This window comes from Carettochelys insculpta, chromosome 11 (assembly GCF_033958435.1).
Source record: "Carettochelys insculpta isolate YL-2023 chromosome 11, ASM3395843v1, whole genome shotgun sequence".
NCBI classification, from domain to species: domain Eukaryota; kingdom Metazoa; phylum Chordata; order Testudines; family Carettochelyidae; genus Carettochelys; species Carettochelys insculpta.
The window spans coordinates 18,858,737-18,870,792 of NC_134147.1; the positions used below are offsets into that span (position 1 = coordinate 18,858,737).

At 50.3% G+C, this 12,056-nt stretch overlaps 1 protein-coding gene across 7 annotated transcripts in view; it reads left to right on the forward strand.

Annotated features, from left to right (window-relative positions):
• LGALS12 (galectin 12) overlaps positions 1–12,056 on the forward strand; it is a 52,836-nt gene that overhangs the window by 10,462 nt on the left and 30,318 nt on the right. For 3 of the 7 annotated variants that reach the window (XM_075006103.1, XM_075006104.1, XM_075006105.1), the window contains exon 10: positions 5,812–5,964. In XM_075006103.1, the coding sequence (XP_074862204.1) occupies positions 5,812–5,910 (99 nt within the window). In that variant the 3' untranslated portion in view covers positions 5,911–5,964. The other 4 variants (XM_075006110.1, XM_075006108.1, XM_075006109.1 and 1 more) reach the window with 4 other exon arrangements.

Consider the following 12,056-nt stretch of genomic DNA (forward strand, 5'->3'; position numbering starts at 1 on the left):
TGTGTGGGGCAGTGCTAGAGGCATCCCCCAGTGCCGCCTTTGCCCAGAGCGACAAGTCCCAGCATTGGGCATGCACCCAGAGGCTCCAGTGGGGTGATCTGGTTCTCTCCAGCTGCCATGCAGCTTGCGCTAATGGGCCTGGCTATGTCCCCAGGCCCCTGGTCTCTCTTGCCACGTACCTTCGTTCGGCAAGTCCGCTTTGTTTTGGCATTTTAATGTAATAAAATCCCTTTTTCTGCAATGGTGTGACATGGCTGAGCCACCGGCAGTGCGGGGGGGGGGGGTGCAGAGGGCTGGAGGAGGGGTGGGATGCTGGCCCCCACAAGACACTGACCTCCTCTGTGCTTTTAGCCTCTTGGCCTGTTTCCCAGCTCCCAAGCCTACAGGTTTAAGATGCTTCTGTCCTTTTCTGACCCGCACTGAGAGACCTGGTGGCTCTCTGTGGCCCCCTGGGGCCTGAGGCAAGCAGAGACCAGCCAGAGTGAAAGACGTACTGACCCCATCCCTGCCCCACCACCTTAAAGGTGTAACCAGCACCCCCTCAGTGTGGTGGTCTGGCTTCTGCTGCTGATGGCTCTGCCCCACCAGGCTGACAAACCTGTTCCAGCCTCAGCTGACTCTTGTGTTTTATTGCTCAAGTCACAGAGGCGCCTGCTTGGAGGTAGAGATCTCGGGTTTGGTGCTGAAGTAACTCAGGCGCAGCCTGTGGAGAGCGGGTCAGAAAACCAGTTTCTGCATCCTGCAAAAAATCATCCTGAGTTGGGATAAAGCCAAAACTACCAGATATTTTATAAATCTCGTGCTGTAGGTTTGGGGGTTACTGTTTGTTTGGGGAGCGGGGGGTGTACTTTATCCACGGAAACATTTTGTTTCTATCTTTGTTTCCACTGTTTTCCACCTAGGGATGACTTTTTTTTTCCTTCAGGAAATTTGTGAAACGGAAAACCTAAAATGTGGTTTTGAAGATGGAACCTCTTTCTTTTTTAAAAACAGCAGTTTAATCAAAATCCGGACCATTTGCTAAGAGTTTGTTTGCTCAGAATGGCATTTTCTCAGGGGACACAATGAAAACTCTGACCAGTCCTCATCTAGCTAAACCAGCAGCTGTTCTCGGGCAATTGGTTTCCTGCAACAGGGGCAGTGAGGCTATGAGGTAGCAGGGGATGTGGGTTTCAGTGTATTCTTTCCCCCCCACCCCCCGGCAAGCACAGAGGCTTTGTACACAGAGCTGATCGCTCTGATTAGCACTGGTTGGGTTTCTTTGTAAGTGGTAGTGTTACAAATCCCCAGGCTTCCCCATGAATGTTGCATGAGGTTAACCTAGAGCCAAATGCTGAACATCTGCTCTTTAGAAACTGGCTGGCTCAAGCCCTTGTAAGCAAGGGGGAAGTAGGGCATGGGTGGGTCTGGTTCCCCACTTATCTGCCAGCTGTGCCTGGAAACCTCTGTGAATATTACAAACCTTCCTCCATCAGCTACCGTGATATGCCAGAGCTGTGTCCAGTTCAGAAATCAGGCTCTTTAGTTACTAATCTACAAAAGGGGAAGGATTTTGAGGAAATAAATAAACACAGATGAGAAATAAGCTGCTTCCCTGCTTCTTCTGAAGCAGCTGCACCTGGCAGCTTTTGGAAACGGAGGTGGGGCTAGAGGGTCCCCACAGTCTGAGCTGCTGTGACAGACAGCCCAGGGCCTGTAGGAAGCCAACGTGTGCCAGAGTAGAATAAAACAGGGTCTTGGTGGAATCAAGGGGAGGGTGGTGTTGGCAGTCCAGGTGCCTGCGCCTGCCGAGGTGGCCATGTTTTACAAGTGTAACCCACGCACCGATGGCTATGTCTACACGAGAAGCATTGACAGGGAAATCTCAACAGAACCTCTGTTGACAGATTGTTATGCCTCTAATTTTTGAGGGATGATACCGTCAAAGCAAATGCAGAGTTCTGGCGAGACTCTGTCGACAGGATGCTTGAAGTGTGTAGACGCTCCCTGAGTTATGTCAACAGAAGACCCCTTCTGCTGACGCAACTCTAGTGTAGACAGAGCCTACGTGTGGTTAACTGTTGCTCGTAATGGTGCCAAGACCACTTCACAGAGAGAGAATAAGTGTCTTCCACAGTCTAAGCTGAGTGTCAGCGGGCCTTTAGCTTGACCTGTAGCAGCACCTGCACTATGCTCCGGAAGTCCCAGGTTTAAACAGCCCCCCTAAGGGCACTTACAGTGGAACACTGGCAAATATACAGCTGGAACCAGCCTGGCTGACCTGTGACTTCATGTTAGAAGAGTTTAGACTTTACTGAATGCTTGTGAGTGGCTGCATGCAGTAATCCCCTTCAGAGCCGCTGTCTCCCACCTTACAAAGTCATGTTTAAGCATTTGTCTTTCAAGCCTCTCTAATTGTAAATGACCAGAGGGAAGAGACACCTTTGATTAACTAGGGTGACAGGCTGGTAGCTACAGAAGAGTTATGTCCTGCCTGACCAGGAAAACCAATCGGCACCAGCCGGACCAGAGAGGAAGACTGCTTGAACTCTTCCCTTCTGGCCCCCGTGAAGATGAATGGTGCAGATGAATTCCTCCCATCAGCTGAGCTTGCTGCTCAAAACAAGAGAACAAAAACCAGGTGAATGATGTCTTTGTTCTGCTTGGACTTTGGGCAGGGCCAGCCCAAGAATGTTTGGTGCTCTTGAGTGAACGATGACATAGGTACATCCCTTCCCCACATGCAACATACTTAAAGAGAGGTTGAAAATGAAATTTTACTTTTGTTCCTTTTGAATGCCAAGTAAATAAAGTAATACCATTCTGATTTTTTCCCCTACTTTTCATTAAGCCCAACACTATTATACTATACAAGGTAAACCACCTAGTAGGTGACAGTTTAAAAGTTTAACCGTGTTGCATTGTACACAGTATTTCTGATCAACACTATAAATGTTGTCATTTCAAGTTGCAACTGTGTTCCTTCCACGGGAACTGATTTTGGGGAAACTATAAAAACCTTTATTCCTTGACAGTAATATCAAGCTGGTAACTTGTAATTTATTTCATCATTTCAGTGATCACTTAAAACTAGCTAAAAGTTAAACAGAAGGTGAAAATTTCTATTAAATATTATTGCAATTAGAACAGAAAGGAATGTTTGTTAAGTGGTATTTGTTAACATTAGCAGCCAGGTGCTCAAAAAATCCTGACTTTAACAGTAATTGTGTATTTATTTTTGACTATCTTACAAGTCCTTGTGATTCTCCTTTTACAATTTAATTAAAATCTCTTACCAAATTTTTCAAGTCCCGCACAATGCAAATTCTTCAGGGGCATAGCGTCTTCAGGGTCATCGCTCATAACACGGCAGAACAGCTGTGGCAGGTCGCTGACTGGCCTTCACTAAGCAGCGAGCAGCGCTGACTCAACTGTATGAGTTGCCAACCTTGGACTCCTGAGAGCAACTCAACTGCCAGACCTGCCCCCAGGCAGCAAACACAGGTGGCACTCTTTTGAAGTTATGCTGTGATGCATTTTAACTGAATTGACATGTGCAGCCGTGCTCCACTGTGTGAAATAAATAATATAACTCAACTTCTGACGTGGCGGTGATGTGCTGTGTTCCAAGTACAGAATCTGATGGCTTTGTTTATAAGAGAGAGCAATATATTTTTAAATAGAGTGCGGGGGAAAGATACACTTCCATCTGATTTGGCGCCACTTAAAAGCTGGCACCGTAGGGCTACAGCTACACTTGTTTCTTTTTTTAGCACCATGCAACGTGCATAAATTATTTTGAAATACCGTATTCCAGCCGGCGCTGAAGTTTGAAATAAAGAGCTATTTCGAACGTTCCATTACCCCTTGTACAACGAGGGGCAGTGAAACTAGAATAGCCCGCCCGAAATAGCACTATTGTGGGTGCTGTGAAAAGCATTTGTATCCTGAAATAACATCTGCAGTGTAGCTGTAACCTAAATGACCACCTGCTTCACCTAGATGGCCAACCCTGTTCTGGGGGGTGTCGGGGACAAGAATTACCAGGTATAAGCAAAAGATCCCCAGGATTCTCCCTGAAGAGCGTACAGGTCTTGCTTCTCAGAGAAGCTTCTATTACTTTTTGAAACTTGCGATCGGAACTCACTCACGTGCCTCTGTTTTCCTGCTTTAACTTGGTCAGTAACTCATTTCCTTTGCCTGTATGAGTTTTATAAATCTTTAAATTGTTTGTTATAGGCCTGTCTACAAGCGTTGTCTTTGGCGCAAGATCTAATGCAATTGATCTGGGGTGAGTGACTGGTCCTGAGGCTCTGAATATGGGTGTGATTCTTGGTGTGGAGGGCCATCTGTCACAAATGTAACCTTATGTGCATGACAAGACAGACCAGAGTACCCAGGAAATGGTGGTGCCATATTTAGGCTGTTTGTAGTGCCTGAAGAGTGCACGCTTGATGATTGGTGAAATCCAAATCCGGAACTCCCTGCCAGTTTGGGATTTGTACCCTGAATTTGTCTGGTCTGAAGCTGTATTCATGCTCTTGAGACACTGCAGAAAGCTTATCAACAAGGCCACTGACTTGCGTCCTTGGTGGGGGGAAATCCGCTATCATGGCGCTAGCGATTGAAAAGGGCCTGGGGTTTCCTACTGCTACCATGACAGCGGCTGAAGCCTTGGCTGTTTAAATCATTGCTGGAGACCCAGGCAGGCAGCTCTGAAGGGCTGGCTGAGGTTAACTCCACACTTCCCAGGGGCCCAGCCGTAGGACCCACTAGATAGGTCATGTACCCCCAGAAGACTAAACTCGTGTGTGCCCCAGGCAGAGAGCAAGGGGGCCACCAATGCCAAAGAGCTCTGGTAGGCAGGGAATTGCAGAGCTGTGACACGCCAGGTGACCCCTGCTACAGGGGAAGGTGAAAGTGCCCAAGGTTCCTGCCCCTCTGAGCTAGAAGGACAATTCATTAGAACAAGTAGTGGTAACCAGCCTGCCCCCTGAAGAGTGCTCTGTCGCTGGGGTTGGGAGGGCAGATGGCAGTGTGGCCATGGGCCAGCCAGGTCCTTGGCTGGTGTCAGCTGGCCCACGCTGATGATGACAGTGGCTAAGAAGTCAGTCCCCATGCTGAGAACAATATAAACAAACCCCACGCAGTACTTAACTAGAGAGGACAGGGTGGCCTTGCTGGTTAGGCAAGAAGCTGGGATCCAAGCTACCTGCGTTCCCAGCTGTGCTGCAGACTTCCTGTGCAGCCCTGGCTAACTCACTTGTGCCTCCATTTCCCCTTCTGTGAAATGGGCTGGGAAAAGGCTTCTTATCTTGTCTGCTCCGGGGCCTGAATATCTGTTGCTGTGGGTCTGCATGGTGCTGGTTGGGGGCTGAGCTCAAGAGATGAGCGCCAGCATAGAGCAACTAATAGACAGCGAGTTGAATTAGTTAGGAGACCTGAGGTGATGGATGCAGCTGGGGCTGAACTGAAGGCCCCCCTAATGCACTAAATGGGCAGTAGTTGTGGTAATTAAGCTGGCAATGGAGACATGAGCCACTGAATGTAACTGTGGGGGTGGATTGAGGCCTAGATGGCGACCCTCACCAGTCAGGAAGGGCTGAGCGTGATGGGGTGGACTCCATGTCCCTGAGATGTAGATGACGCTCCCCACTGGGGTGAAAATGTCCTGTTGCCTCAGAGCTGTTTGCTGAGCTTGCGCACCTGCCTCTCACGTGCCTCAAAGGCTATCTTGGTGTCCATGAGCTCACTGAGGGCCTTGCGCATCTCTTGCATCTCGTGCTCGGCCTGCTCGTAGTTTTGAGACAGTTCTCTGTTCTCCCTCTGCAGCTCCTCCATGATCAACCTGACATCCTCGTTTTGGCGCCGGCAGCGGTTCTTCAGCTGCTCTGCCTCAGCCAGCAGCGTCTCCACGGTCTTCACCACTGACTCGGTTTGCTCTCTGGACATGGCTGTTGGAGGGGAGGAAAGGTATCGTGTGAGGTAAGCAATGGTGGCCAAGGATGACTAGTAACCAAATTGAGTGAATCTGGTTTCCTTGGGGCTCAGATAGGAAGCAACTCTTGGTGAAATCATGTGGCAATGAGTTCCAGAGGGTAACATCTACCATTACGGCAGTTAATTCTGGAGCTCCATATACTCCTTAAGGGTGAAATTTCACGCTCTGTAAGCCCCCTACTTAGCCACCAGCCCCACCATCTTGACCAACACAAAGGACCGAACTGGGAATGTCAGTGTCAGTGGGTAAACACACGTGTCTGCAGCTCATGCTGTAGAGAGAGGGGCTCTCAGGTGAAGAGCTGCCGCGGAACCATAGCCACGGTAGATCAGGGACAGATGTGGATTACCCCATATTCCAGCACAAATCTTCTGTATTACTTAAGACTAAGCCTTGTGCTGGCCCATACACAGGGCTGAATGTCACACAGTGGAGCATGTGGATCCATAATAAGAGGTGGCTAAAAACTCAATTCACTGTGGCCAGGAATTCCAGGATGCTCTCAGCCAGAGGGGATATCACAGTGCTTTGTGGAGGGTATAGTCCAGCCAGAGACCCTGACCCGTAGGGGAGAACGGGAGAATAAGCCACCAAAATACAATTCCCATGAGGCATTTCTGAATTGAAATATTTCCCATTTCACTTGATTGTGTCCCAGAAAGTTGAACTCTTCAAGGGATGGGGAATTAGTTTTTCCTTTGTTTTGGGCTTTTCCATGAGCGGGAGCAGAATCGTTTTCCCATGAGTCTGCAATATTAATTACAACTTCGTTACATGCAGGCAGTGTGACCTAATGGAGAGAGCGCTGGGTGACACTTGATTTGCTCTTAAAAATTAGAGCAAAGTGGCTGAGGGCTGCGGAAGAATTTCACACTTCGAATATTGTAGTTAGAGCAAACTAACCTCCCATGTAGAGGCATCTGGCTTGACAGAGGAACTCACGTCACTCTAGCCACCAGCTCTCAGAGAACTGAATTACTTACGGCGATAGGAGAATCCTCTTCTGTTGTCCGTAGGTAGTGGCTATGCTATGGTGGCTCAGCTGTAGTGCCATAGCTATGCCCCTGTAGTGTAGACATACTGTGAAGATCTAGATTCTGTTCGTTACTCAGTTGTTGGCCTGCTGGGTAACCTTTCCCTGCTATATGTCTCAGTTTTCCCATCTGTACAATGGGGATAATGGTAGTGTTAAAGCACTTTGAGATCTACTGATGAAACGCGTGAGATATTATTATTATTATTATTATTACTATTGTAATATGATATCAGATCATTAACGTGCTTGTGTCCAGATTATCAGTGGGTATAAATCAGTACCAGCTGTGATCTGGTTGGGCCCACTGAGTCAGGGCAGAGAAGGGGAGGCAAAGGGAGAAATTGCCCCAGGGCCTGCCAATTCAAAAGGGCCTGTGGCTCCTGGCATTGTTGCTACTGTGGCGGCAGCGCCCAGAGCTGCAGGCAGTTTAAAATCGCTGGCAGAGAGCCACTCAGTGCACTCCTGGAAGCTCTGCATGCTGGCAGTAGGGGTGCCGCAGTACAGACAGCACTGACGGGTGGCTGCCCCTGGCCCTGCCTCTTCCACCCGAGGTTGTACCCCTTTCAGGAGCACAGAGCTGCCCCCGCCTCTGGCCCAGGGACCCAGTGACATTGTTGGGGCCCCTTGATCTGGTCCATTGTATAACAATGGTAGCAGCACATCTCTGGACTGAAGTAACAGTTACTCTGCAATAATTAACACTAGGTGAAATTTGTTTAAACAAAATATTTTTACATCAGAAATCCTGGTTTCACCAAATTCGATTATTTTCTGCTGGGGGAAAACTGTTGGTTTTGGCCAAAGAAATTGCCTGGCTTTTGGGGGCAGAAGTGAGGGACTCAAAACTAATAGGTTTGGAGTCTGTGTTCTGAAGTAAATCAAACTGTTTTGAACACAGTTTTTAACTTGGAATTGTCATTTTGACTTCGAACGATACGCCGACTCAGTGCACTTCAAAACGCAGATTTTTTTTTTTTTTGATTCCAACCATCCTGCAGCGAAACGTTTTTTGTTTTTGAAATGTGGAAACTAGAACTGGTTGGAAAATGGTTTTCCCCTGAAAAAAGTTGCCAAAAATGTCAGTTTTCCGTTGCAAATTGCAAGGTTGAAAGAAATGAAAAAAATCGTCCAAATCCCCAAATATTATTATTCTAAAATGCTCCTGTAAATACCTCAAGTTCCTAGGATTTTACAGACCAGATTCCCTGATTGGACTACAGCTCCCAGGAGGGACCATGGGGTCTCCTAAGAGTTGTAGTTCAGGCACCCCAGACTCCCATTCTCCAGCTGGGGGGTGATGAGGACAGACAGGTCCCAGCCTGAAAGTGGAGTCCAGGCCTGGGGATTCTGAGAAAGCAGGGATCTGGCTTGTGCAGAAATGGGGTTCTGGGTAGAAACCAGGCAAAATTCTAGGATATCCTCACCCCAAAAAAGGGACCATGTAGGAGCTGGCTTACTGTGTTTAAAGCCTGACCCCAACCCTCTTTGCTCTAACCACTCACAGCCACTCTGTACCAGAGGTGGAAACAGAACTCAGTCTTCCCTGTTCTGACTACGCTCGCATTGGCAGTAGACTTTTAATTAAATGCACCAGTAGCTGGTCTGAGTCGGGGCTCTGAACTAGCAGCCTCTGTAGCTGCACCAAGAAGTGCAGTCCTGCTACAGGGATGGTCGTGGCCTAGTGGAGACAGGTCTCTGAGGCTAAACAAAGTGTCCGTCTGACTGTTTCAGCGAAGAAGGAGGCAGCTGTAGTGTTGTCCCCTATTACCTGCAGCCTAGGGCTTCCCTTTGCTGGTGCCCACACGCTAATGCTTACATGTAGCAGCCTTCTTGGGGTAATCAGTTCCCCCCATATACCCAAGGGATAGACATTCATGGGCAGACCTGGCCCTGTAGGTAATCTGTATTAGAAAGTAACACACCGACCCCCTTTAAGCTGGATTTTCAAAGCACTTCAGTGACACCACACATGCTCCCCTTCCCAAGCTGGGCATAGAACTCCGCACTGCAGATTCTCATCGCCTGTGGGGTATCCACTGGCGCCCCCTCCCGGAGGTGGGAGTAGAACCAGGTATCCTTTCCCCCTCCCGCAATCCCACAAGTCCCCACTTCCCTCCCCGAGACGGGGGTTGCTCCTGGCCCCTGCTGCTCTAACTGCTGGATCCACTCCCCTTTCAAAGAGGCTGTAGCAACTATTCCCGGCATCTCCTGCTACTAGGAAGCACTGAGCCTCAGTTACCTGCAGCCTTGTGCCTAAACACAGGATGTCAGGAGCCCCTTTGTATGTGCTGGTCAGGCTGGGGGTATGGGATGTGCTGGTGTGTTGCAGGAAGGAGAGAGAGAGAGAGAGAGAGAGAGAGAGAGAGTGTGTGTGTGTGTGTAAGGCATTGATGGGCTACCAGCCAGAGGGTGTGAGTGTGTGGTGTGTGAAGGGCTGTGTGTAAGAGGTTGGTGTGTGTCTGATTGGTTGGGAGTGCTAGTGAGCATGTGATGGGTGTGGGGGTGTGCTGGTGACTTGTGTAATTGTTCATTTGGGCGGGGGGTGGGCAAAAGAGGCATTCTCTGCAGCTTGTGGAAATAGGGGCGTGGGGCCTGTGTATTGCGTGTGGAGTGCGATGGGGTGTGTCTACAGACAGGGTGGATGGTAAAGCACATATAACCTGTGTGGGCCGGGGAGCTTAATGCAGATGGGGAGCATCGGCAGATGGCCTGTGTGCTGGGGCTCAGGTGAGTGTTAGCAGGTGTGGGGGGTATACTCAGTAGTGGGGGTAGAGTCTGGGGGCTCCTGAGCAGGCCCTGTTCTCTGTCATCCCCGTCTGTAAGGGGCTGAACTGGCACCTGTATTTTTTAACCCAGGCCCAGCCAGGGTCCCCACCGCCGGCTGCAGTAGTTGAGAAATTGCTTTAGAGATCCACCCCGTTCTAGTGCTGTAAATGCTGACACACCCGCTGGGCTCAGGCAGTCTTTGGGCGGGGCAGCACCGGCATAAATACCTCTAACGCTGCCCTCCCTACTCTCACCCCCTTCCCTCCTCTGCCACAGCTGCAGCAAGCGTAAGCCAGATGCAGGGGTGCCCCAGCTGGAGAGGGAGTTCTTCCTCTTTGGGTCTAGAACTGCCGGGGGGGCAAAGATCCATCTCCTGAGTTCCTTTCCCAGCACCAGCAAGGGAGTGGGGTCAAATCAGGCCTGCTGACTGACTGGGGGTAACTGCATAAGGGGCCTGGGGTTGCCGTTGCCAATGCCCCTTCTCAAGCCCTGCCTGGGTTCCAAGCCCTTTTAAATAGCACCACTGTTTCAGGACTGCCCCTGAGCTGGGAGCTGTGGACTGGGAGGGGAGCCTGGAGGTTGTAAATGTGTGAGTGAGTAGGGGAGAGGAGAGCCGGTCTGGGAATGGAGTTTCCGGGGGCGGGTCTGGCTCGGGTCTCTGGGCTCTATCCCCGCCTGGGGGAAGGGAGTTGAATCTAGTGGTTAGATCAGGGGGGTGGAGATTGTCCTGGGATGCAGGCGTCCTGGGTTCTACCCCTGGAAGGATACCAGAGCAGTAGCCCTGGGGTCTGTCCTAGGGGAGCTTAACAGCTATGGGGATGTGGGTTGCCAACCCCCAAACTGCCCCATCCCATAGGATCCCAGGGAAGGACTCACTCACCGGCTGGGCTGCTGGGCCTGAAGTAGCTGTTGAACGGGAAGAATTTTTCCAGCTTTCCCGTTTGTCAGGCAGCTGGCAAGTGACAGGGTCTGGGCCGCTGGGGTGGAGGGGGTGATGCCGGGCTCAGCCGATCACTTCTCAGCACAGTTCCAGCCAGCGACTTGAAACTAGTGATGCAGAGAAGCTGAGCAGACACAGCAGATTGGCCAGGTGGATTAACAGGCTAAATCTATCCTGCTCGGAGGATTTACGCCCCAGATTGCTGCATCCGCTGGGAGGGGAGGAGAGGGCATTGTACCTAGTCCTGGACAAACGTCAGCTCGTGCATCAATGCAAGGAGCTGGGTTGCATGCAACTGGAGCGATGGGGAAACCCAGGTGTGGAGTGGAGAAAGGCTTGAGGGTGTGGGGCCCACAACTCTCCTCTGTTTGAGACTTGTTAAGTTATCCCTCTGGCTACAGTGTGCGTTCCAGGGATAACTACGTTTACATGCAATTCACAACTCTATCAGTCTTGACAAGCTCTTCCGAATGAGGGGGTTGCTTGCAGTCATGGAGGTGCCTTCTTCCACCTGAAAATTGCAGTAAGAGCAAAGTTGAGCTGGGAGTTTGAGCTCCTGGATTCTGTTCCCAGCTCTGGGTAGAACAGGACAGTGGGTGTCAGGACTCCTGGGTTGTCTGGGTCTGGCTGTGCCACAAGTTTCTATCGGATCTCAGGCAGACTGTTTTACCAGTTGCCTCCATTTTACCACCTGTAAAATGGGGACAATAAGCTTTCCTGTATTTAGATTGTAACTTCATTTGTCTCTCACTGGCTACGTCTACACGTGCACCCAACTTCGAAATAGCTTATTTCGATGTTGCGACATCGAAATAGGCTATTTCGATGAATAACGTCTACACGTCCTCCAGGGCTGGCAACGTCGATGTTCAACTTCGACGTTGCTCAGCCCAACATCGAAATAGGCACAGCGAGGGAACGTCTACACGCCAAAGTAGCACACATCGAAATAAGGGAGCCAGGCACAGCTGCAGACAGGGTCACGGGGCGGACTCAACAGCAAGTCGCTCCCTTAAAGGGCCCCTCCCAGACACACTTTCATAGAACAGTGCAAGATACACAGAGCCAACAACTAGTTGCAGACCCTGTATATGCAGCACGGACCCCCAGCTGCAGCAGCAGCAGCCAGAAGCCCTGGGCTAAGGGCTGCTGCCCACGGTGACCACAGAGCCCCGCAAGGGCTGGAGAGAGAGTATCTCTCAACCCCCCAGCTGATGGCCGCCATGGAGGACCCCGCTATTTCGATGTTGCGGGACGCGGATCGTCTACACGTCCCTACTTCGATGTTGAACGTCGAAGTAGGGCGCTATTCCCATCCCCTCATGGGGTTAGCG